The 26,763-nt window shown below is 54.4% G+C and overlaps 1 protein-coding gene across 1 annotated transcript; it reads right to left on the bottom strand.

Moving 5' to 3' along the window:
- Positions 1–299: 299 nt before the first annotated feature.
- Positions 300–6,375, bottom strand: Ceacam16 (CEA cell adhesion molecule 16, tectorial membrane component; the record flags this gene model as incomplete). The annotated part of the gene is made up of 5 exons (XM_087200585.1): positions 300–474; positions 1,553–1,879; positions 3,759–4,037; positions 5,391–5,666; positions 5,958–6,375. Coding segments are annotated over 5 exons (1,311 nt in total), but the record flags the coding sequence as incomplete, so codon positions are not given.
- Positions 6,376–26,763: the final 20,388 nt, after the last annotated feature.

Genomic DNA, 26,763 nt, shown 5'->3' with positions numbered 1-26,763 from the left:
GCCCTGGCTGCTTCTGACCCATGACCCCAGGGCCTCCGCCTCAGGTCAGGCGTCTGGGAGGTGCTGGTGAGGTTTGAAGGGGACACAAGGGGACCCCGGGTAGGCAGGGCATCTTGGATCACATGGTGGGACCAGCTGCTTGGTGCCCTCGGGAGCAGGACCCTCAGATAGAACCTGGGGTGCCACAGGGCACCCCGAGCCCAGGCCACCCAGCCGGAAGCGTGGGCACGGAGACCGGGTGTGCATGCGCCGGGATGGCAGTGGGCGGCGCAGAAGGAGAGGCCACACACACGTGAGCTGACCAAGACGTTTATGCCCGAGTGGCTCTGTAACAGGAGGAAGCAGGGCCCCTGGGCTCTAACTCTAGGTGGAGACAGGCAGCAGGGCCTCAGCGACGTCCTGCTGGAGGCGGGAGTGACAGGAACTGCTCTTCTCTCTGGAGGTCTCAGCAGTGGCCACGCTGCTACTCCAGGGCTGTGGGGAGGACGGGCAAGGGGGCGAAGGGGACAAAGGGGACCTCAGCGAGCTGCAGGCCCAGGGCCCCAGTCCCCCGGCCCTCCTGCTGCCCTGCCCACCCCACAGCCCCACCCGCCCCGCGCTCAGCCTGTGCCAGGTTCAAGGTCAGGAGGGTGGCATTGGTCGTCGTGCGAGGGAGGGAGCTGGATGTGAGAAGAGAGACAGGTGAGAAGGATTCCCGGCTCTGTGGCACCTGCTGCCAGGGTGGGCAAAGGGATGGGCAGCCACCCCTCTGACAGGGACGAAGACCAGGGGCCTACTACTGAGGCGACCCCAGAAGAGAATGGGCGCTGGGGCGGTGACTGGGTCCCTGATCCTGAAGGGTGCCAGTCTGAGGGTGACAGCACCGTTCCTGACCCAGGCCCAGGACTCCTGAAAGTGCCTAGTCTGATGGTGGAGGCGACTCCAGACCCAGGAAGTGACCTCGTTCCCAGTCTGAGAGCTTCCTGTCCAGTGCACCTGGCTCAGCAGCAGGGCTCCAGGCCTCTGGAAATGCAGTCTGATGGAAGAGACGGGGTCCCTGACTCTGGGGCCCCCAGTCTGATGGAGGAGACAGGGTCCACCTCTGGGACCCCCAGTCTGATGGAGGAGACACAGACCCTGACTCTGGGACCTCCGGTCTGATGGAGGAGACACAAATCCCACACCTAGAAGCCTCTGTCTTAGTGGAGATCATCGCTATTTCATTTGTAGAGATAAACTCCAGTGTCTGATGGCAGGAACGCTGTCCCGTCTGTACCTCCAGGAGAAAAGGTACACATGAGCTCCATTCCCTAGGATCTGAGTGTGAACAGGGATGCACGACTCCCCTTACTCTGTCCAGTCTGATGGGGGAGGGAGGCACCCACCGTTAAACTGTCTCCCGTTGCGGTGGGAGGGTGAGAAGGCCTGAAGCCCCCTCAGTGGCCCCCTCTGATGGAGGAGGCACTCCGCCCCTGGGTGGGTTGTCAGTCTAAGAGGCGAGAGCCTGTGGCTCAGGACCCCAGGTCAGAGGGAGGAGGAGGCCCAGCACCCCCCCCCCCCCCCGCACACTCACGGGCCACCTGCAGCTCGAGCTCCAGCGTGTCGGTCTTGCCCTGCACAGTGACGGTCTTGAGCATGTAGCGGCCAGCATCCGTGAGGTTCAGCTTCTGTACCAGCAGTGAGCAGTTGGCAAAGCCCACCTCCCGGCCCGTGTGCGCCGGGCCCGCGATCCAGTTCCCTGATGGCAGCTGGCTCAGCAGCCGGTTGGGCTCGGAGGCTGGCCCACGGTACCAGGCATAGACCAGCAGGTCCTTGGGGTAGCCCTGGACCGTCAGGGTCACGTCCTGGCCCTCCTCGGGCTTGGTTGGCACTGGCACGATCATCATGGAGATGGCTGCCGCTGGGGAGACAGCAGGGCTGGGTCAGGGGACTGCACAGGCAGGATGGGTCCCCCCCACCTGGCTGGCGCATCTGGGCCTCCGCTGGCTGGCACAGCCTGTGCAGGTGCTGGGGAGGAGTCAGAGGGTGGGGGACACGTGGTGGTGGAGGTGCTGGCTCTATCCCAGCGGAGCCTGCCTGGGATGCGTATCTCCTATCAGACTAGGAATTTCCAGGCTTTGGGCACTGGTGTCTCTGCCATCAAACTGGACATTCTAGAGGACTGGCTCATGTCTCCTCCATCAGATTGGAAATTTCCAAAATACAGGGGCCATATCTCCCCTATCAGATTGGGAATTGCAGAGTATGGGGGGCCATGTTTCCCCCATCGGATGGTTGGGAATTCTCTCTTCTGCCAGATCAAGGGGTCCCAGAATATGGGACTCTTTAACTCCCCGTTAGGGGGACTAGGGCATGTCTCCTCCATCAGACTGGGAAATCGCACATGACTGGGCAGATCTTCTGGGGACCCCACAAATTAGGTGGCAGATCTTTCTCCTCAGATTAGAAATTCCTAGAAACTAGGAGCCTGTACTCCCTAAAGATAGGGCCCTGTCTTCTCCATCAGACTAGGAATTTTCAAAAAACAAGGTCCTGTCTCCTCCAGGCCTCTCTTCCTATAAGAATGGAAACTCTGCTCCTCTGCCTCCCCGCTCTGACTGGAGGCTCACTGAGCCTGAGTGTCCTGCTCCCCACCCCTGCCTGGGGGTCCTGGGGGAGGAAGTGCTGCCTCTTCCTTTTGATTGGCAGCTCCTCCAACGGGGGGGTAGTGCTTCCCTGTGCTCGAGTCTTCTCTCCATGGGCAGGGACCGCGTCTCCTCCATCTGACTGGTGTCTCCCCAGTGGGGAGTGATGGTGTCTCCTTCCTCTCTCTCGCCTGGCACCTGCCACAGGGCTGCTGATGCTTCTGGAGGCCCTCAGGGTTGTATATCCGCTCTCTGTCATGCCTGCACACCTTGGACACTGCCATGTCTGGTCCATACCCTGTTTCCCGCCAAGAATGACCTCCAAAGCCCCAGGCGGGCAGGAGGTCCACTTACCTCAGGGGGCTGCCATTCCTGCTGGGGGTGAAAGAGTATCCACCCTCTGTACAAGACCCACCTGTTAGCATGAGGGAGGAAAGGGGGAAAGGGAGGGGAGGAAGGGGGAGGGGGAGGGGAGGAAGGGGGAGGGGAGGAAGGGGGAGGGGGGAGGGACGGTCCCCACTGTCCCCAGGGGATGAAGGCACTTGGGAAGGAACCAAGGTGGAATTAATGAGGCCTGAATGCTCAAAGCTGTCATCCCCAGGGCATGGACACATCTTCCCTTAGAACCAAGTCTGAAACTGGCTCAGTCTGCACTCAGCCACTAGGTCATTTTAGGACAGAGGCAGGGAGACAAGGCCTCCCCATGGTGTTTTCCTTCCACCACCCATCGGCGGTGACTCTCCAGTTGCCACCTATGCCGCGACCACAGTCTGGTCAGCAGCAAGGAAGCTTGGGAGATGGTGTGGCAGGGATGGGTATGCCCAGCCCCAAGCTGCTGGTGGCCACAGTGGCATCCCCATGAAGGGACATCCGTAACCCCACTCTGCCACCCCAAGTGGGGCTGTGACCCATCCCCACTCTGCCGGCCCTCGGGAAGAGGCTCTGATGGGCCATGTGGTGTCCACGTGACAGGGCATCGGTGCTCTCCTTTGGCACCTGGGTGAAGAGGAGACCACCTAATGGGCCACATGGTCACTTGGCCATCAAAGAGGTCTAGAATTCACCACTTTCCAATCCTCTGTTGGGCACATGGTGGCCTAACTGTCCAGCAGGGCCTCCAGGGGAGAGGTGGTGGGCGGGCAGGGCCTGACTCACCGGAGAGCTTGACCACCACCGAGGCAGAGCCAGACAGCAGTGTCTTGGGGTTCTTAGCAATGCACGTGTATGTGCCCTCCTGGGCGGCCGCCATGCCGCTGATGTTGAGGTGGTCTCGGCCGTTCTCCAGGGCCCGCCCATTGAAGGCCCATACGTACTCAGGCTCCGGGCACGAGCGGGATGTACACCACAGGGTGAGGGACGTGTTGAAGTCAACTTTGATGGTGCAGCCAGTGCGGGTGGTGGAGTCCTGCACGATGGCCACACGCTCCGGGCCGACTACGAGCAGGAGGGAGAGACGGGGACGGTAGAGGGCGGGAGGGGAGGTGGCACCCGATTTCTCTCCACCAGGCCGGCCCATCTCAGCCCCTGGAGGGAAGAGACACTTCGGGCCTGTGGAAACCCACCTTGATCTCTAATTTGCTCTGGGATCTTGAGGATTATTTCCCCTCCGGGGGAAATCTCAGTATTCTGTGAAGAGTGTGTAGGGCCAGCACATTTCAAGGGAGGTTTCAAATCTATGGCTTTATTAAATGAAAGTTCTAAGGGATTTTTCTTCTTTTGGGGGTAGGGGTTGGTTTTTTGAGACTCACAGTGATCCTCCTGCCTCAGCCTCCCAAGTGCTGGTGCCTGCCTGGTGATCTTTATTTTGTTTTGTTTTTTTGGTAACGGGGATTGAACTCGGAACCTTGCACTTTCGAGGCAGGCGCCAGAACCCCTGAGCTAAATCCCCAGCCCAATGTCTGGTGATCTTTTTTCCCCCCTGGCAAACCATTCTAAGAGTCTAGAATTTTAAGGCTTCAAGATGCTTCTAGGTTACAGCATTCTAAAATTCTAGAAAATCTGTGTGGCTAAGTTTCTAGAATAAGATTTTAACATTAGATCCTAAAGTTCTAACCATCTCTCTCTCTCTCTTTTTTTTTTTGGTACTGGGAATCAAACTCGGGGCCTCGCACTTCCAAGGCAGGCGGTGGAACCACTGAGCTAAATCCCCGGCCCTCTAAGCATCTCTTTTACTAGAGTTTCCAGGAGTCTCAGAGTCTTGAAGGCAGAGCTTCTGGAATCTAGAATTCTCTGGTGTCCTAGGGCCCTGGGATTCTGGGTTCTTGGTGTTTCTATATCGTTGCTCTCGTACATCTCAGTGGCTTATTTTCCCAGGATTCCACACAGCACCGGCTGCCCTGGGAACAACTGTGACTGTGAGCTTTGGTTATGCTTTTTGGTTATGTCCCCTCCCAGCTCCCCACTACTCCCTCTCCTGCTCCCTTTCAAAGCCAACCACTCCTGTGTCCTTTCTCTTCGGGGACTGCTTCTGACTGGAGGGCCACTCAGTGTCAAAGGTGATGTCAAAGTTCCACATTTTGTTTTTGTTTTTTGAGACAGGGTCTCACTACGTAGTCCAGGCTGGCCTTGAATTCAAGATCCTCCAGCCTCAGCCTCCCAGATGCTGAGCTTACAGGTGTGGGCCAGCCTGCCTGGCTGGTGTAGATAGGCCAAGGGCATTTAAGAGGGAGCCCCGCTTCCCGATCCCGGCCCGCCTGACTGGCTACATGCCCTCGGGCTTCTTCTCCTGGCCTGTTTCCCTGTCGGCAAGGGTCACCCCGGGTGTGTGGCGGCGCCAGGAGCACTCACAGTACACGGTCAGGTTGAGGGGCTCGCTGCGGCTCACACTGACCGGGTTCCGCACCTCGCACTGATAGGCCCCCGCCTCCTCCCTGCGGACGCTGTGCCGGGTCAGCGTGCGGCCGTCTGGGGACAGGCCGAGGCGGACCGCAACCGGCAGGGCGTCGCCGTTGAAGAACCAGCGGACCTCCGCGGGGCTGGGGCTGCTGCACAGCAGGCGCAGGGTGTCGCGCCGCTCCACGAGCTCCGTGGCGTTGGCCAGGACCGTGGGCTGGGCCAGGGTCTCTGTGGGCGCAGGAGACAGAGGGGGAGGGGGCCGGGCACCACCTGCTCCGAGGCCTCGGTCCCGGAAGGGGCGTGGCCAGATGGGGCGGTGCCCTGCTCTCCCTGCCGGCTGGAGGGGCAGAGATTGGGGTGTGGAGGCTGATGTAATCCTGGAAGCCATCCGGAAGGAGGTGAATATTATTTTCCACCTTTTTTTTTCTGATTTAGTTTTTTTTTTTTTTTTTTCTAGAGGAGGGCTCAGGAGGGAGTTGGGAAGGCCCGGTCAGGGGGCAGGGTGGCAGGGTGTCTCACCATAGACCTGCATGTGTCCGTAGCCCACCTCGGTCTGCAGCTGCCTGTTGAGTGTCTGCAGAATGTAGGTGCCCGAGTGACCGGGCAGGAGGCCCTGGATGTCCAGGCTGCCGTCGGGGCGCACGGCCTCCCGCCCCGTGTGGGCCGGACCGGGGGTCTCGTCGCCCGTGCTTACGATGTAGCTGGCCACCAGGTAGGACAGGCTGAGCGTGGGCCCCGCATACCAGGTGTAGGCCAGCTCTTCCCCAGAGAGCCCGCGGACCAGCAGGGTGACATTGTCCCCCGGGGCCAGCTGGGCGGGCTCGGGGGTGATGGAGATCTCAGCGCCCACACTCAGGACCGCGGCTGAGGAAGAGGAGCTGGGGTTGGCCAGGGCAGGCTCGATCACATACCCGCAGGACAGCAGAGCTGACCGGACTCAGAGGAGGCGTTCCCAGCCCAGGTGCTTGGGACCGAGGTCCGGCAACGCAGGATTCAAACCTGCAGCCTTCTCTCTCCCAACATCTCAGCCACATGACCTTTCTGGTATCTTTTTTTTTTTTAGGTGGTGGGTATTGCACCCAGGGTCTTCACACTGAGCTACATCTCAGCTTTTTTTTATTTTTTGAGACAAGGTCTTGCTGAGTTGCCCAGGCTGGGCTTATATTTGCATTTCTCCTGCCTCAGCCTCCCAGAGTGCTGGGATTACAGGCGTGTGCCACCATGCCTGGCTGAGTCCAGATAACTGTGAGACGTCAGGGTCTCCCCACGCAGGTTCCTGTCCACCCTCCAACCCCACCCCCAGCAGCCATGGGATCCCCTTTCCTCCTCAAAGAACAGATCAGCCCCAAGCCAAGAGCTGGTCAGGGCTGCTGGGGCTGGAAGTGTGCTGCTGCCAGAGCTGGTGGCTGTGGCCCTGGTTACGCAGAAGCACTCACAGGCCTGGCCTGGTTTCCAGTGCTTTCCCCGCTGAAGGAATGTGGCCGGCATTAATGGCTCTGGTCTAGCATGGGCCCTGCCACTTTCTGGCTGTGGGGCCCAGGCTGCTGATGTCACCTTTCTGAGTCCCGGTTTTCTTATCTGTGAGGTGGGGTCACGAGTGGGACCCCCACCGTGGGATGTGGATACACAGCACTGGGAACAGCCGCACAGTGAGTGGTCATCGGTGCTGCTCATGAGGACTACAAAGGACCCATTTCACAGAGAGGTAAACTGAGGCCGAGAAGGGGCAGCAGCTGCCTGGAGCTCCGTCTTCAGGGCAGAGGGGCAACAGGTTAGGACTGGTGATGGCTTCTGTAGCTTACTTATTATGGGGTGGCCACGTGAGGGAGTCCCTAGAGCCACCCTGCACACCTCTCCATTATCTGTGTGCTGCCCTCCCTCCACAGCATGCTGGCTTTCTGGCTCACACCTTCCCTGTCACAGCCTGGGGTCCCTTCCCCTCCCTGAGGCCTGGGGTGCCACCCTCGCTCACCACTGAGGACAAGCCAGCTGCACCCGGTTGGCACCATCTTCTAGCACAGGCTGGGTCTCAGGGACAGGGACACTGGTGTGTGGTGCTTGGAGCTTGGAGGTCCTTCCTGGTTGGTGCCTGGCTCCGTCTGCCACCGGGCCCAGGAGGGTTTGGTGACTTGGAGCTGGGGGAGATCACCTGAATTTGGAAGTATCGAGTCACCAAGCACTGGGGCCCTGGTTGGGCTTCAGGGTGGGTGTGGCGGGCACCGGCCAGGGGCCACGACCTGGTCAGGACTCCTGGGGCAGCTGCCTAACCCTCATTGTGCCAAAGGCCTGGATTTGGTTTGGGAAAAGAAGCAGGTCACGGGGCGGGGGGGGGGGGGAGGAGGCCAGGGAGGATTTGAGGGTGGTTGTCCCTGACCACCTGGGCCCTGGCCCCCCGAGCTCGGGGGTCACTAGGGAATTAACCCAGAAGTGGTGGCCTGGCCTTACTCCAGCCTCGGCGATCTAGGCGCCCACCAGGTATTACCACTGTGAGGCAGCGTCCTTCAGGGCCCCGTCTGCATCTGGAGAACCTGAGGCACGAGCAGAGACTCTGACTTGCCGAGTTCAGTCCAGCTCTGTCTCCAAAGGGGCGGACATCTGGACTCTTCTTAGTGGCCTCTTGCGAAGGACCTGGCACCCACATTCTCTTCTCCCCCTTCTTGAGGGCTCGATTCCCTCTCTGCCCATGGGCCTTGGCTGTCTTTTGACCCAAAGCAAAAATTTGAGCCGGGTGTGGTGGTGCACACCTACAGTTCCAGCACTCAAAAGACCATGTATCAAAAAATATTTGTTTTTAAAGGGCTGGGGAGGTAGCTCAGTGTGAAGGCTCTAGGTTCAAACCCCAGTACTGGGGAAGAAAAAGTTCAGGCTGTGGGCAGGCTGCCCTGCTCCCTGCCTCCCTGATCCAGAGCTCAGCATGGAAGCTACGGGCCTCAGTTTCCTTCTCTGGGAGGTGGGAGTAATAACGGCGCACTTCCCCCTGCATCTGTGGACTTTGCACTCCTTCATTCAACAAATCCTGGAGCAAAATATTCTACAGAAAGCTGCACACATGCTGGACATACAGAGCCTTTTGGTCCTCATCATTGTCCCTAAACAACGCAGGCGACAGGGCGTACACAAAGTTGCGTGGCTCAGTGGACTCATCACAGAAAGGTGACTCAGTCTGTGGGAGGAAGTGTCAGGTATCTATGCAAATACTGAGCCTTTTCTTTTTTCTGTTTTTCAGACAGGGTCTCCCTATGCAGGCCAGGCTGGCCTCGGAATCTCTGTGGGGCTCAGCATGCCCAGCCTGAGTCATTCTGAAGAGAAGACTTGAGCACTGAGGAGTATGGCCTCTGGGGCTCCTGCACAGGAGTCTCAGTACACCCCTGAAATCTCAGCATGGGGGAGGCAGGAGGATCCACATTCCAGCCCAGAATGACTCAGCAAGACTCTGCCTCAGAATAAAAAAAGACTAGGGATGTAGCTCAGTCAGAGGTCCTCGGTTCAATCCCTGGCACCACAAAACAAAAGCCAAGCTGAGTAACTGCTCAGCTTGTCACTCACCTAACAGATATTTAATGATCACCTGCTATGTGCCAGCCCCAGCCTGGGTGCTGGGGAGAACCGGGGCAAGATGGATGAAAAGAATCCCTGCCAGGTGGAGGCAAAAGGGCCCTGGCATTCATGGAATCAACAAGGAAAAGGTGAAATCTATTCTGTTTGCCTCCTACATTGGGGTGTGGAGGAGGTGGAGGGCCTAGGAAGGCATCTTTGAGAAGGTGAAGGGGTTTGAGGCCTCAGGGCCTCCTGACAATTGTGTTATTATTTCCTGTGTCTTTCTGTTCTGTTTTTTTTTTTTTTTTTGGTACCGGGAATTGAACTCGGTCCTTGCGGTTGCACAGCAGGCAGAGAAACCACTGAGCTAAATCCCCGGCCCTACTGTTCTGTTTTTTGAGACAGGCTCTCACTGTGTAGCCAAGGCGGGCCTTGAACTCGTGGTGATCCTCCTGCTTTAGCCTCCCGAGTCTCGAGGGCTACAGGTGCCGGTTCTCTGAGGCCCGGCAGCCTGGTGGGGATGGGCCGTCCCTGCACTCCCCTGTCCCCTGCCTCCCTGTACCTGGTGAGTCCCAGGCTGCCCTCAGGGCAGGGCTCTGCTGCGTGGGGCTGTTCAGGTGCCCGCTGTCCCGTCCCCCCCCCCCCCCCCCAGACCTCACCTCACCCTGCTCTGTCCTGGATCCGCTGTCAACAAGGCCCGGGACAGCATCCTGGTGTCACGTTGGTGTCTCAGTGTCTCTCTGAGCTTCTCTCTCACCTGCCCCAAACTGACCTCAGCGTCTTCCCAGGTGAGCCCTGGTCCTCTTCCGGGGGCGGGGCCACCCCATCGCTGGGACCAGGACGTGGACTTATCAGCCCAAGCACCCTCACACCCACACTGCTGCTTCTGCCATTTTTCCCTCCAGCCCTCCCGGTGGAACCCAGGGCCTTTCGTACTGAGCTACATCCTCAGACCTTTTTCTTTTTATTTTGAGACAGGGTCTTGCTTAGTTGCCCAGGCTGTGCTTGAACTTTTGATCCTTCTGCCTCAGCCTCCTGAGTAGTTGGCATGTCAAGTGTGTATCATTCTTTCTGTGTGTAAGTCACCCGCTTGCTGTGTAGCCCAGGCTGGCCTTGAACTCACAGCCATCCTCCTGCCTCAGCCTCCCAAGTGCTGGGATAACAGGTGTGCACCACTACACCCAACTAGCGACTGCCTCTTAAACATGTCTTTGTGCACCCCTACCCTGGCCTCTACCTGTTCAGGGAGCTCCCCCATTACCCCACCCCTGCCCCCCCGCTCCCCTGGTCTGTTCATATGGCACAAAGGGTCTTCCTGAAACCTAAGCCTGGCTCTGCCCACCCTGCTCAGAGCCTGCCTTGATGCCCTGGGTGCTCAGGAGAAGATGACCGCAGTCTGCTCCCCCAGCTCTGGTTCCCATTTTCCTCCTCCAGGAAACCCTCGGGGGCTGCCCCAGCTCTCCTTATCCCAGGCTGGCCGCCCTGTGCTCTCCCTGGGATAGGTCTGTCCTGGGCCCCCGTCTGTGACCCCCGAGAGGGCAGGGCCAGGCTATGGCCACTGTGTCCCCACCGCCCTTCGGCTCAGGGTGTTTGTGGAACCCGACACCAGGGAGCCTGCAGCAGGTGGAGTCCCAGGGGAGGCCGGGTTTCTGGTGACGTCCGGCCAAGCAGCTCACAGGCTGGGCTGAGAGAGGCTTGGAGCAGAGCCAGGCTTTGTCCCCCAGGCATCACATGCCTGGCCGGCAGTGCCTCCCACTGCGGCTCCCCAGGCCGGGTCTTTGGTCCAGGTGGGAGGAACAGTTTCTGAAATCTGTTTGGTTTTTTTTTCCAGTACTGGTGACTGAACAACCCAGGACCTTTGCACTGAGCTACATCCTCAGCCCTTTTAAATTTTATTATTTTGGGCCGGGGATGTAGCTCAGTGGTTCCGGTGCCTGCCGCGCAAGCACAAGGACCCAAGTTCGATCCCTGGTACCAAAAACAAAACAAAACAAAAAACAACAACAAAACAAACAAAAAATAAATAAATTTTATTATTTTGAGACAAGAAGGGCTACGTAGCCCAGGCTGGTCTCAAACTCATGGCAATCCTCCCACCTCAGGCTCCCAGTGCTGGTATCGCACATGTGCGCTGACTCATTTATTGAGCCCTCCTGTGTGCCGGCTCTGTTCCGGGTGCTGGGGTTCCAGCCTTGGACAGGAGAGAGCCAGGGCCGATCTTTTGGCTGGGGAGATGTGAGGAGGCTGATAGACACAGTGGGTGACAGTACATCGGGCAGAGAGGATGCTGTGGAGAAACAGTGCAGGGAGAGTGCTGGAGGTGACTGGCACAGACACAGTAGCAGGAAGCTGGGAGAATTGTTCAGCGCAGGAGGCCACACTGGAGTAGCCCCTCAGTGAGAGGCAAATCTGGGGAAAGAGCCATACAGGCTGGGGGAACAGTAGGTGCAAAAGCCCTGGGGCAGGAGTGTCTGGGGAAAAGTGAGGAAGAGGGAAGGGGTGGTGAGTGAGGCTGGACTTGAGTAGTGAGGGTTGAGACCGTATTGAAGGGATCCTGCAGGGCCTCACAGGTCACCCAGAGGACTCTGGCTATTTTTACTCTGAGATGGGAGCCCCTGGGAGGTTTCTGAAGAGAGGACAGATGTGAATCAACTTGGATCTTTTATTTATTCATTTATTTATTTTTGAGAAAAGGCCTCACTATTGTAGCCCAGGCTGTCCTCGAACTCACAGAGATCCTCCTGCCTCAGCTTCCCTAATGCTGGGATTGCAGGCATGTACCACCATGCCCAGGTCCTGACTGTGGTCTTAATCGGGTCTGGCTGCCTTGGAGAGGCTGCTGGAGCCGGGAAGGGGCAGCTGTGATTGGCCGGCCATCCTGTCCCCTACGGTTGCCACCAGCCTATAGCTTTTCCAAACCCAGATCAGCTGTGAGTGCAGAATGCACACCCGATATTGAAAACTTATGCATCCAAAACGAGGTGAAATAGCTCATTCTGGTATTGATTTCATGTTGAAATGCTAGCATTTTGCACGCATTGAGTTAAATCGATTCATTTCACCTGTTTCTTTTTACTTTTTCCTCATGTGACGCCAGAAAGTTGAAAATTGTGCACAGGGCTCACATGGTATTTCCGCTGGTGGCGCTGGGTCAGGGAAGGGATAGGGGTGTAGATATAGTTCACTGATATCAACCTTTCCTTTTGCTTTCATTCTCTCTTTCTTTTGTCTGAAATGGAGTCTCGCTAAGTTGTCCAGGCTGGGCTCGAACTTATGGTCCTCCTGCCTCAGCCTTCTGAGTATCTGGGATTATGTGTGTGTGCCACTGTGCCAGCCCATGACTTTTTGGGATACTGAGGGTCAAAGCCAGGGCCTTCGTACTGAGCTGCATCCCCAGGCCTTTCTTATTTTTGAGAAAGGGTCTGCTAAGTCACTAAGTTGCTCCTGCTGGACTGGAGCTTGTGATCCTCCTGCCTCAGCCTCCCAGAGCTCTGGGAGCACAAGTGTGTGCCACCCCACCGGGACCTGTGACTTTTTTTTTTTGTACTTTCTTGGCTTTTCCTGCCACTGGATCCAGCTCCCCCTTCCCTGGCTCACTTTGCTGGTGAGGTAACCGAGGCTCTACACCACCTGGCGAAGTCACAGCCTTGCCTTCTCCACACAGCCATCTAGGGATGCGGTGGCCCTGTGCCCTTGCTTTGAGTGACCTCGTTTTCTTCTATCTCCTCCATCCCCAGGTCTCTTATCTCCCAGCCGAATCACTGCCTCCCTGGGGAACCCAAGGCCACTGTCCCTGCTGTCCCTCCCTCTCTCCCTCTGTGCCACCTGCCCACCCAGCAAGTGCCAGCTGGCTCTGAGGATGTGGGCTTCGCAGGACCTCGTCCATCCTGCCCTACAGGGCAGCGGGGCTGAGGGCTCGGTGCTGTCGCAGCTTCTGGCCCCAGGTCCCCTCCCTTTGCACAGAGGTGGCATTGGTGGCCATATTTGCCGTGCGTGTGGCTGCCGGGCCACCTGGCAGATCCGGGTGGGTCTGGCTGGGCTGGGACAGACAGGACCCCGTGCCCCCCAGTCCTCACCCTGGAAAGAGCAGAGGGTGCGGGCAGGGGGTGAGCTTAGCCCAGTCCCCACCTGAACGTCCTTAGCCCGGGGCTTTCCAAGTCTTTCGATTGTTCAACAAATATTTATTGAGCCCTGATTCCTTGCCAAGCTGTGTTGGAGACACAGACCACAGAGGTATTGCTTCCCCTGTGGGCTGGGTCCTTTGGGAGGGAGACAGGCAGCAATAAAACAGTGAGATAGCAGCCAGGTCAGGCAGAGATAAGCAACGGCTGCTCCTTCAGGGAGGAGGTCAGGGCCTTGCTGGAGGGGGGAGCTGGGGCTGAGGGTGGTGACAGGATGCCTCTGGCTGGATCTGTGGGGCAGAGGGGACTTGGGAGAAGGCAGCACAGCACGTGCCAAGGCCCCGAGGCAGGAGGTCTTTGGGGAGTTCAAGGGAGGTGGGGAGAGCAGGAGGAGGTGGTCACCGAGGTACCAGGTCTCTGAATGGAAGATGCCCCCATAGCAGGTCTCACTATGTAGCTCAGGCTGGCCTCGAACTCACAGTGATCCTCCTGCCTCAGCCTGCAGAGTGCTGGGATTACAGGCGTGGGTCACCATGCCCAGCTCCTGGCAGCCCCTTGACCTTGGTCTGAGCGGTGGGAAGGCCCAGCCTGGGGACCCAGGGGAAGGTCCAGGCTTGGGCTGAGGGGCCCCAGGGGACTGGGCTGTTCCATAAGGTATGGGGGACAGGAAGTGAAGGGCAGTGTGGGGGTGTGGAGGCAACAGACAGCCAGGGTCTCTAGGGACCGAAAGGCCCTGGGATGGGACCTGGCTAGCTGGCACCCCTGGGTACAGTCACACCTGGAGTAAGTTACCCTTGGGGTACAGTCGTCCCTGCGTGGCCAGAGGGCATTGGTCGGGGACCCCTCAGACGCTGATATCCCCAGATGTTCCAGGCCTTTGTATAAATGGGGACTGCGCAGATCCGTGGCCGCCCCGCCTTACACTTTAGCATTCCTAGGTGACTGATGATACCTAATACAAGCACTTGCTGTGTCCACAGTTGTTACGCTGTGTTGTTCAGGGAACAATGTCTCTGCATGTTCAGCACAGGCCCGACCTTTTTTGCCAAATATTTCTGACCCCTGCTTGGTCCAGTGGATGAGGTATTTGGAAAGCAAATTCCAGCCACTGCACATTTTTCATCCGTAGCGATATTTCCGACTGTATCTCTAAAAGACCTGGACTCGTTTTGCAAGGCACATTAGGGTCAGGCACAGTGGTGCACGCCTATAATAGCAGCTACTTGGGAGGCTGAGGCATGAGGGTCATGAGTTTCAGGCCAGCTTGGGCAACATAGTGAGACCCTGTCTCAAAAAATATCGAGAACGGCTGGTGGTGTAGCTCAGTGGTAGAGTGCTCGCCTAGCATGTATAAGGCCCTGGGTTCCATTCCCAGTACTAAAGAAACAAAGAAAGAACCAAACACACTCACAAAACCATTATTTCATGAAAAAAGTAAAAATAAAGCCAATACTTCCTTAATGTCGTCCAATGCCCAGTCAGTGCTTGGATTTCTGGTTGCCTCAGAAATGGCAGGGTTTCTTTCTCTCTCTCTCTCTCTCTCTCCCTTCCTTCCTTCCTTTGTTTTTTTGAGACAAAATTTCACTATGGAGGCCAGGCTGGCCTCTAACTCGTGGTGATCCTCCTGCCTCAGCTTCCCGAGTGCTGGGATTACAGGCGTGCACCTTCATGCCTGGTTTAATTTTCTTCTTCCCTTTAGTTCACACACGACCCAGGGGCTCCACTGCGACCCTCCCAAGGCCCCCTCCAGCTGGAGACGCGGTGCCAGCTCACCCACACCACCACTGCGCCCCTCGAGGGCTGCAAACAACACCCCGGAGGGTGGGGGTGGGGGCCGTAGAGCTTGCACAAGCCCTTTGGCACACAGAGGCGCGGGATCCGGAAGGGAAGGGTTTTCCCCAGTGAGCCGTAATGACTCTGGGTCCCCCCCACCCGGCCTCTTCCTCCCCACCACTTCCTCATTTTCCAGCTCGGAGCCACAGCTCCGAGAACCCAGAACCCGGGAGGGAGCCCTGAGACGCTGGTGGTGCTCCGGGGCGGGCACGCAGGAAGCAGGGGCCCCTGTGGGCAGATTTTGGGGGGACACAGCCTGGGGTCCAGGACGCCATTCCGGCCCGGGACACTGGTCTCCTGCTGACTGGGCCCAGTGCAGACGCAGAGCCTGAAATCCCCCTCCGGACCCATGTGGGCCAGCGCTGGCCTCCCCGTGTCCCACTGCAGAGGGCAGACCCCCGTGTGTCCCCTCACGGGTGCACCGCAACATCTGAGCGGAGTGAACAAGATAAAAGTCTGGGTCCTGTTCCCAGCTCTTCCATCGAGACCCTGTGCGACCTCACCTTCCTTTCTCGAGACAAGGTCTTGCTATGTAGCTGGGCTTGAACCCAGGGTCCTCCTGCCGCAGCCTCCCCAAATGCTGGGGTTACAGATGTTCACCACCCCTCAACTCATGACGTCGTCACCTTTCTCTGCCTCGGCTGTCTCATCTGTCAAATGGTGTCACTCACTGTGCTTCCCTCACAGAGCTATTGTGAGCCTACAGTCAGCTGCTGAATATGAAGCACCCGGCTCAGAGCACAGTGGGAACCTGCGTTTCTCCCATTCTTCTCATTACATGGGGTGTCACGTTGTCCCCACCGCCCAGGCCATGAGCTCTCCAAGGAGGGCTGCTCTGGTCTGTCTTCACGTCTCTGGTCCTCAGGTTCATGTAACAGAGCTTGGTGTGCAGTAGCTGCTGAATTAAAGCTGCCAATGGATACGTGGAGGCTGCCTGGCATATGAGGAGGTGGAGCAGAAAGAGCGAGGTGTGGCCTGGGGGTCAGAGGGACAGAGGACGCAGGGGCCTGGAAGTGGGACAGCAGAGGAAGCAGTTCATTCCTGTGGACTGTGGACCACAGAGTGGGGCTGAGGGGCTGAAGTTGAGACCCCAGGAGCCTGACCTCCACGGGGTGTGGGCTGCGGTGAGGAGCCTGGCTCCTTGGGGCACTGGGAAGCCATGGATGGTTCTGTGCAGGGAGAGGCAGGTCGAGCCTGGGCTCTAGAAAAATCTCTTGGGCCTGGTGCTGGGGTCCGAGGGGGCGAGAGACAGGCAGGAGGCTGAGGCAGGGAGCAGACCTGCCCCAGGGTTGGGTGCAGGGACAGAAGTCAGGTTCAGGAGGCCCCGCTGTGCCTGCAGTGTAGAGTAGGTGAGGGAGGTGCCCTGCGCTCTCTGGGGGCACCTGTGGGTCAGGTCAGAGGGTGGGGCCGGGTGGACCTCGATGGGCTCTGCGGTCGGCGCGCCAGGCGCTTCTCTGGCGCCCCCTGGTGGCCAGCATGGACTCCAGCCTGCCGGCTGTCCTGGTAACCAGAACCCAGGGATAAACGGTGACGTTCCTGGGGTGTCAGTGCGTCAGGGGCTGCAAAACACGCTGTCTCCTCTCCCACACCCTGGCCCAGGCCTCCAGCTACCCCCTCCCTCCAGCAGGCGCCGGGACTCAAGACTCGCTCGAAGACTCCTTCCTCCCCTCTGTCCCTCTTTCCTTCCTCAAGATAGACCAGCCAAGTGGTCTTCTCCTTACCCCTGTCCTTCCCTCCTTTATTTTATTTTATTTTATTTTATTTATTTTGTTTTTTGAGACAGGGTCTCACTATATAGCTCAGGTTGGCCTCAAACTTGTGGCAATCCTCCTGCCTCAGCCTCCTGAGTGCTGGGATTACAAGTTCCTTCCCTCATTTAAAAAAGTTTTATTTCCATTCATGGTGGCACATGCATATAATCTCAGGTACTTAGGAGGCTGAGACAGGAGGATCACAAGTTCGAGTCCTGCCTGGACAATTTAGTGAGACCCTGTCTCAAAGTAAAAAATAATAAAATGGGCTGCCAATGTAGCTCAGCGGTAGAGTCTCCCCCGCTTCAATCCTCAGTACCAAACAGCCAAATACAATTTTATGGAGATATAATTCATTTTTTTCCTGTTTTTTGGAGACAGGGTCTCACTATGCAATTCAGGTTGGTTTTGAACTCACTATGTAGCCAAGGCTGGCCTTGAACCCTTCCGCCTCAGCCTCCTGAGTGCTAGGATGACAGGCACCTGCCACCACACCCAGCTTTTGAGGTGTAATTCTTGTATGGTTCAATCCTCTGACTTAAAGTGTGCACTTCCCGTGGTTTTCCATGAATTCAGAGTTGTGCAACCATCTCCGGAACCAACTGAGAACTTTGTCCTCACCCAGAAAGAAACCCCACCACCATTAACAGCCCCCTCCCCGTATCCCCCCAGCCCGGGCACCGCTCCACTTTCTCTATGGACCTGCCTGCTGTGAATCTCACAGACACGGGTCCTGTGATGCATGGCCCTTGTGTGTGTGCTTCTTTTTTTTTTTTGGTACTGGGAGTTGAATTCCTGTGGGACCAAAATGACTCCATTTTGGAGCCGTCTCTTTTGTTCTCTCAAATTTGTGCTTAAACTAAGAATTCACCACTTAAAATTCCTGAGTTTATTACCCAACCACCTGTGTACCCAGGGAAAGAGCGTTCTAGGCACACTATCTATAAGATAAGCGGTTAATGAGCTGACTGTCCACACAAGATAGATGCGGCCATTAGTCAGTGGGTCTGCTAACGATCAGTATGTAACAATCAGCCGTTAATCTTTGCCCCTTTCTCCCTCACAAAAACCAATACATAATCCCCTTCGACCCCCAAAGCCTAGCCAACCAAAACCCTACACTTCATATGTATTGAGTATTAACCAATCACCTGGCTACTAATAACCAAAGCTTGTTGTATTCTCAATAAAAACCCTGCTAGTTTGGGACTCAGGGCTCTCAATCTCGATCCGCTGTGTTGGTGACAATTGAGAGTCCCTGCTTAAGCTTGAATAAACGACCCTCGTGTGCTTACATCGGAAACGGCCTCCTGGTGGTCTTTGGGACTTCACAATCTGGGCACAACATTTGGGGGCTCATCCGGGATCCCAAGACCTTCAGGACTCCCGTACCAGAGGGTCGATGCCAGCTGGTGAGTGTTTTTTGTGTTTGTAAAGTCTGGGCCTATTTTCTGGAAAGGTCGACAGACGGTCTAGGTGGACGCGCTGCAAGGGCCGCCGACCTGGGATCCTGGAAGACGTTCCGGATTCCGCTGGTGGGGACGGAGTGCCCCAAGAGTACGAGTCAGTGAGACTCCTGGAGGGACGGTGCGGGTTGCTCCCGCGGCACGGCACGAGGCCGTCGTCCCATTTGCATTGCCTCCGATCAGGCGGAGGACGGTTTTGTCTCACCTTGTGTTTTTCTGTTGTGTTTATTTGTCTATTTGTTGTGCTGACTTGGACTGAGACGATGGGACAGACTGTGACTACCCCTCTTTCCCTCATGAAAGATCATTTCAAGAAAGTTAGGAAGAGCGCTCATAACCTAAGTTTAGAAATTAAAAAGGCTAAGTTCATCACCCTCTGTAGCTCGGAGTGGCCCACCCTTGGGGTAGGATGGCCCCCCAAGGAAGCTTTTGATTTACAAATTATATGCAGAGTTCGTAAAGCCATCCTTCATCCCGACCAGGTACCCTACATTGCCATTTGAAAATTTCTGATCTCTAGCCCACCCCCATGGGTTAAGCTTTTTTTGCCTTCACAGCAACAGCAGCCAGAGTTAATCCTGACAGCCAGCAAGAAGACTCCTAGAGGGCGCGATGACGAGAAGCAGACCGAAACCAAGCCGACCGCGCCACTCTACCCTGTCCTCCAGGGAGGGACCGAAGAAGATCTTATTTTCCCTCCCCCTTACTCTCTCCCCTCTCTTCCGCAACAGCAGGCTGAAAAAAATGACCCAGTCCCAGCCGGGGCTAGGGAAGAAGAGCCTGCCCCGGGTGCTGACAACCGTGATGGTCCTGCCCAAAATACTCGTCACCGGCGCGCCGCCTCGCCGGCAGGACCAGCAGACTCTACTGTTTGTCCGCTGCGAGCGATAGGGCCCCCTGATGAGCATGGGAACCAGCCTCACCATTACTGGCCCTTTGCTACAAGTGATCTTTATAATTGGCGCCGACAACATGCCAATTTCTCTGATAACCCTAGAGATTTGATTAACCTGTTAGAAACTGTTTTGTTTACCCATCAGCCCACTTGGGATGACTGTTAACAGCTTCTTCAGGTCCTGTTCACCACTGAGGAATGAGAGAGGATCCAGAATGAGGCCAGGAAATTGGTTCCTGGTGACAATGGTCAACCCACCACCAATGCTGACACTATCAACACTTCTTTTCCTCTGTCCCAACCCAACTGGGACTTCAACACGGCGGAAGGTAAGGAGAGGCTTCGGGTCTATCGCCAGGCTCTATTGGGAGGTCTCAAAGCAGCGACAAGGAAGCCCACCAATTTGGCTAAGGTAGGGGATGTACAACAAAAGTTAGATGAAAGCCCTGCTGCTTTCCTAGAAAGAATTCAGAAAGCTTTTCGTAGGTACACTCCTATGGACCCGGAAGCAATTGAGACAAAGGCAGCTGTGATAATACATTTTGTCAACCAGGCGGCGCCAGACATTAAGAGAAAGTTACAGAAAGTAGATAGGTTAAGAGAAAAGAGTATTCAGGACTTAGTGACAGTGGCAGAGAAAGTGTATAACAATAGAGAAACTGCAGAGGAGAAACGAGAAAAAGCTGATAACCGCCAGACCCGAAACTTAGCTCGGATCCTTCTGGCTGCCACTGCGGGAGAACAAAAGAAACGTGAACATAGACTAAGAAAGATTGTGGTGGAAGGAGAAAACAAAGAGAGACACAGAGAGCGCCCCCAGTTAGAAAAAAATCAATGTGCTCATTGCAAAGAGTATGGACACTGGGCCAGAGACTGTCCCAAAAAAAAACAACAGGAAGGACGCCCCAAGGCCCCTATCCGGGCTATGGATAAATTAAATGATTAGGGGGGACGGGGTTCGGCACCCCTCCCCGAGCCCAGGGTAACCCTAAAAGTGGAGGGGAGACCTATCGAGTTCCTAGTGGATACAGGGGCTCAACATTCAGTCCTACTTGAACCATGTGGCCATGTTTCTGATAAGACCTCCTGGGTTCAAGGAGCTACAGGCATGAAAAAGTATTCATGGACAACCCAAAGAACAGTAGACTTGGGAGTGGGCCAAGTAACCCACTCATTTATGATTATACCAGACTGCCCCTACCCCTTATTGGGAAGAGACTTACTTACTAAATTAGGGGCTCAAATTCATTTCCAACCCGGGGGCACAAAAGTCCTTAATCAAGAGGGAAGGCCCATTCAGGTACTAACCATAAACCTAGAAGATAAATATCTGCTACATCAAAAGAGGGCCCCTCCTGATCCTGACATGGAACAATGGCTCACCATGTTCCCACAAGCATGGGCGGAGACTAGAGGCATGGGGCTAGCTGCACACAGAGCACCAGTGTTTGTGAAAATAAAACCTGGGACAGATCCTGTACAAGTTCGCCAATATCCTATGCCCCTAGAGGCCCAGAAGGAAATAACTCCACACATCAGGAGGTTGCTTGCTCAGGGGATTCTTAGGCCTTGTCAATCAGCCTAGAACACCCCCTTGTTGCCAGTGCAAAAACCTCATTCTAATGACTATCGGCCAGTACAAGATCTCCGGGAAGTGAACAAGAGGGTTATGGACATCCACCCCACAGTGCCTAATCCATACACCCTTTTGAGTTCACTTCCCCCGAGCCATCGATGGTACACAGTCTTGGATCTCAAAGATGCTTTTTTTAGCCTTCCGCTAGCACCCAAAAGCCAACACATCTTTGCATTTGAATGGAGTGACCCAAAACAAGGCCTCAACGGACAGCTGACATGGACCTGATTACCCCAAGGATTCAAAAACTCTCCCACCATCTTCGATGAGGCCCTACATGAAGACCTGGGTGAGTTTCGCCTCCAGAACCCCCAACTAACTCTGTTACAATATGTAGATGACCTCCTCATAGCAGCTGAAATGCGGGAAGACTGCCTAAGTGGAACCAAGAGACTCTTGATAGTCATAAGAGAACTGGGGTACCGGGCGTCCGCCAAAAAGGCCCAGATCTGCAAACCCGAGGTAAGCTACTTGGGGTACATGCTTAGGGAAGGGCAGAGATGGCTGTCAGATGCTAGAAAAGAGACAGTTCTTAAGATACCCACACCAGATTCTCCTCGGAAAGTCAGAGAGTTCTTGAGATCGGCGGGCTTCTGCCACCTATGGATACCGGGGTTCGCAGAGCTCACAAGGCCCCTTTACGAGACAACCAAAGACAATCAGGCTTTTCAATGGACAGAAAAGCTACAAAAATCTTTCGATCAAATTAAAACAGCCTTGCTGACGGCACCAGCCTTGGGCTTGCCCGATATTACTAAGCCATTCCACCTTTACATTGATGAAAACAAAGGAGTCGCTAAGGGCGTCCTGGTCCAATATCTAGGGCCATGGCGCCGCCCAGTGGCGTACCTATCAAAAAGACTTGATCCAGTTGCATCAGGATGGCCCCCGTGTCTAAGAATGATTGCAGCAGTGGCTCTAATGGTTAAAGATGCTGACAAGTTGACATTAGGCCAAGAACTGTGCATGACCACCCCTCACGCTATTGAGGGAGTCCTAAAACAGCCTCCGGATCAATGGCTCAGTAATGCTCGCCTGACCCACTACCAGAGCTTACTCCTAAATCCAACCCGAGTTGTCTTTCAGGCCCCGGCTGCTTTAAACCCAGCCACACTGTTGCCAGACCCGAGCTTAGAGGCTCCGCTTCACGACTGCACAGACATCCTAGCCCAGGTACATGAAATTCGAGCAGATCTGAGCGACCAACCGTGGCCAGATGCAGATGATACCTGGTACACTGATGGGAACAGCTTTGTTTGTGATGGCCGCAGGTATGCAGGAGCAGCAGTGGTGACAGAGACTGAGGTCATTTGGGCAGAACCATTGCCCACCGGGACCTCAGCACAACGGGCGGAGCTCATAGCTCTGACCAAGACATTGACTCTAGGACAGGGCCAAAAGTTAAATATATACACAGATAGCCGGTATGCCTTTGCCACTGCACACGTCCATGGGGCCATCTACAAAGAAAGGGGACTCCTGACAGCTGAAGGAAAGACTATTAAAAACAAAGAGGAGATCCTTGCCCTCTTAACAGCCCTCTGGCTACCTAAAAAATTAGCCATTATCCATTGCCCAGGACACCAAAAAGGCGACACTCCAATTGCCAGAGGAAATAATTTAGCTGACCAGACAGCCCGAAAAATAGCCTTAAAGATTAATCTGACACTGGCCACTCAGCTGCCCGATCCGAGAAGTGCAGCCCTACCAAAAAAACCCCAGTACACTGAAAAAGATTTAAATTGGATAAAACAATTACCTATGCCTCAGTGCCTCAACGGGTGGTGAAAATCTTCTGATTGTAAAGTCATCCTGCCTAAAGTGCTGAGAGAACAAGTTCTCTCCAAGATGCACCGGACCACCCACATGGGCACTCAAAAAATGCAAGATCTCCTGAGACATGCTAAAATTAAGATCCGTGATGCTAATTCTAAAATTGAACATATTGTTGCTACCTGCAAAGCCTGTCAATTGACAAATGCCACCCACAATAGGGCCAACCCAGGAAATAGGCTGAGGGGAAGCCGACCTGGAGCCTATTGGGAATTGGACTTCACCGAGGTAAAACCTGAAAGGTATGGTTATAAGTACCTGTTAGTTTTTGTAGACACTTTTTCAAGATGGACAAAAGCGTTTCCTACCAAACATAAAACAGCGCAAAGTGTGACTAAGAAACTGCTAGAAGACATCCTGCCAAGGTATGGTTTTCCAGTAATGCTAGGATCAGATAATGGACCCGCCTTTATTTCCAAGGTAAGTCAAACCCTAGCACAGATATTGGGGACGGATTGAAAATTACATTGTACATACAGACCCCAAAGTTCAGGACAGGTAGAGAAGATGAATAGAACATTAAAAGAGACCTTAACTAAATTAACCTTAGAGACTGGCGGTGACTGGATGACTCTCCTTCCCTTCGCCCTCTATAGGGTACGCAATTCACCCTATAAGATGAGATTAACTCCCTTTGAAATTATGTTTGAAATTCCCCCTCCCATTATTCCCAACCTTCAATCAAATGTGCTTGTTAAATTTGATGACCAAAAGTTGTTACTTTCTTTAAAAAGCCTCCAAAGTGTGCACGAGGACATCTGGCCTAAATTAGAAGCCTTATACCAAACTGGACCGCCTCCCGAGCCCCATCGCTATCGACCAGGAGACGGGGTCTTCGTCCGGAGACACCGACAAAAGGACCTTGAGCCCCGTTGGAAAGGACCCTACGTCACAGTCCTGACCACGCCCACCACTCTCAAGGTCGACGGGATTGCCTCGTGGGTGCACTACACCCACGTTCGCCCTGCAGATCCTCACGCTGTCCTAGAGGACTTCGTTCCATCATGGCAGGTGTCCAAAGACCAAGACAGTCCCCTCAAACTCAAGCTGCGTCGTCGACGGTCATGATTGTGGTAACTGTACTTTTGACACCGATATTAGGAGGACAGAACCCACATGCTCCCCTAAATTTAACTTGGATGATCATCAGTACCGCCACAGGTGACATTATTAACAGCTCGTCCAAAGTGAGCCCACCATTAACCTGGTGGCCTGCTCTAGAGTTTGATCTCTGTCGGCTAGCCACTGGCAGCTGGGATATCAGACACTGGAGCCTAGAGTCACGGGGAAGGCCTGAATGTGGGGAAACAAAAAAGGGGTGTACCCCCCCCCCCCCGGTCGATTCAAGAACACCGGGTTGCAACTATGTAATTCACAGGACAATATTACGAGACACCCCCTTCTACGTCTGTCCAGGGGGGGGGCGTACTAGAAGTCAAATTGTAACTTGTGGGGGTGCTGAACAGTTCTTTTGCAAAAATTGGGGTTGTGAGTCAACGGGGGCCATAGCTTAGAAACCCTCCATTACAACTGATTTTATTTCAGTCGACAAGATTCCCCAACAGAAGTTGGCACACAATCCTCTCTTTGGCCGCTGTGCCCAATTTCTGTGTAACCCCATCCGTATTACTTTTACGGACCCAGGCAAACAGTTCACAAATTGGAAAACAGGCCGTAGTTGGGGGTTGCGATTATATGAAAGTGGATATGATAATGGATTACTTTTTACTATAAAACTAAAAATGGAGCCGCTCGCAATAGGGCCTCCCCAATTGATAGGGCCAAATTTGGCACTAGCCCCAATAGCCCCTTTCAGACCTACTAAGCCCCCTCCCCCGAAGAGCTCGCCCATGCCACCAAAAACAAATACCTCCATACAGCCATCAAACTTAACCTCCGCTTCCACATTCCTACCCTTGGTTCAAATGATCACCCAGACAGAAAAAGTCGATCATAGCCAGGACCAAGACCCCCTTTGGAAACTGATGGTCCACACCTTTAAGGCCCTAAATACATCTAGGCCAGACCTCACTCAGTCCTGCTGGCTATGTTATGATACCAAGCCCCCATACTACGAGACAATAGCTTATCTAGACAATTTCACTAAATCAGACAGTCCAACTCAGTGTAGATGACAACAAAAAGGGACAGCTAGGCTGACCCTACAGTCGGTAACTGGACAAGAAACTTGTGTTGGCAGTGTCCCGGCCTACCACCAACACCTTTGTAACAAAACCATTCTTCGGCCTAGACCTAAATATCTCATTCCCCCTTATGACGGGTGGTGGGCCTGCTCCTCTGGACTCACCCCTTGTGTACATGGACTAGTGCTAAAACAGACTAGAGATTTCTGTGTACTTGTACAATTGGTCCCCCGGCTGTTATATCACTCAAAAAGGGACATCTCCAGCCACCTGGCTAAAACCCAAATCAGAGTTAAACAAGAACCTGTAACGGCCATTACTCTGACCGTTCTCCTAGGTTTGGGGCTAGCTGGGGCAGGAACGGGAGTTTCATCGCTAATACTACACAATAAACATTACAATGACTTAAGGACAGCCATAGATATAGATATTAAAAGACTAGAAAGCTCCATCTCCTACCTCCAAGAGTCTTTAACTTCACTGACAAAAGTAGTCCTCCAAAACCGAAGGGGGCTAGATTTAATTTTCCTTCAACAGGGAGGACTCTGCGTTGCCTTAGGTAAAAAATGTTGCTTCTATGTAGATCATTCAGGAGTGGTCAAAGAGTCCATGGCTAAAGTTAGGGAGGACATCGCCAAACGTAAGCAAAAAAGAGAACTATCTCAAAACTGGTTCGAATCTTGGTTTAATTCTTCCCCTTGGCTAACTACCCTAATCTCTACCCTGCTAGGCCCCTTGCTTATCGTGTTACTACTGTTGACCTTTGGACCTTGTATACTCAATAGACTAGTTTCGTTCATCAAAAAACAAATTAACGCTGTTCAGTTAATGGTGCTCAGGTCCCAATACCAACCAATTCCTACCGACTTGATAGAATTAACCCCCAGAGGCCCATGATTGGCCCTCTATAACATCATGAGAAGGGGGGAATGTGGGACCAAAATGACTCCATTTTGGAGCCGTCTCCTTTGTTCTCTCAAATTTGTGCTTAAACTAAGAATTCACCACTTAAAATTCCTGAGTTTATTACCCAACCACCTGTGTACCCGGGGAAAGAGCGTTCCAGGCACACTATCTATAAGATAAGCAGTTAATGAGCTAACCGTCCACACAAGATAGATGCGGCCATTAGTCAGTGGGTCTGCTAACGATCAGTATGTGACAATCGGCCGTTAATCTTTGCCCCTTTCTCCCTTACAAAAACCAATACGTAATCCCCTTCGACCCCCAAAGCCTAGCCAACCAAAACCCTACACTTCATATGTATTAAGTATTAACCAATCACCTGGCTACTAATAACCAAAGCTTGTTGTATTCTCAATAAAAACCCTGCTAGTTTGGGACTCAGGGCTCTCAATCTCGATCCGCTGTGTCGGTGACAATTGAGAGTCCCTGCTTAAGCTTAAATAAACGACCCTCGTGTGCTTACATCGGAAACGGCCTCCTGGTGGTCTTTGGGACTTCACAATCTGGGCACAACACTCCGGTCCTTGAGCTTTCGAGGCAGGCGGCAGAACCACTGAGCTAAATCCCTGGCCCCTTGCTGCTTCTTGTGTTTAGCAAGATATTTCCAAACTTCATCAGTGCTGTGGGGTGTGTCCACATTTTGCTCCCTTCTGGGGCTGAGGACCATCCCTCTGCATATTACCACACTTTCCCCAGCACTCTGGGAGGCTGAGGCAGGAGGACCGCAAGTTTCAGCCCAGCCTGCACAACTCAGTGACCCAGCGAGACCCTGTCTCGAAATACAAACCAAAAAGGACTGTGTGTGTCTCCGTGAGAAGGCCCTGGGTTGGATCCCCTGTGCCAAACCCACCAACATTTGGTTTATCCACCCACCTGCTGATGGCTACTCGGCTTGTGCCTACTCTTGGGCACTTGTGGTGATGCTGCTGTGACCATTTGTAAGCGAGACCCTCAGGGTCCCCAGCACCCACTTCATTCACCCTGTGGCATCCTCTTCCACGCAGGTCTCTGGTCTGTGGGCTCCCCCCGCAGGGAGGTCCGCTCTCCACCATCTCTGCCTCCCTGGAGCAGCGCTGTCCCAGCAGGTTGAATTGATGAATGAATGAATTATCGACACCTTCCTCCTCCCTAACCCCCACAGCC

Source organism: Heterocephalus glaber, unplaced genomic scaffold (assembly GCF_053883595.1).
Source record: "Heterocephalus glaber isolate CG9 unplaced genomic scaffold, H.glaber_assembly_v1.0 deba00001744, whole genome shotgun sequence".
NCBI lineage: Eukaryota > Metazoa > Chordata > Mammalia > Rodentia > Bathyergidae > Heterocephalus > Heterocephalus glaber.
This window is presented reverse-complemented; position numbering and strand designations above follow the sequence as displayed.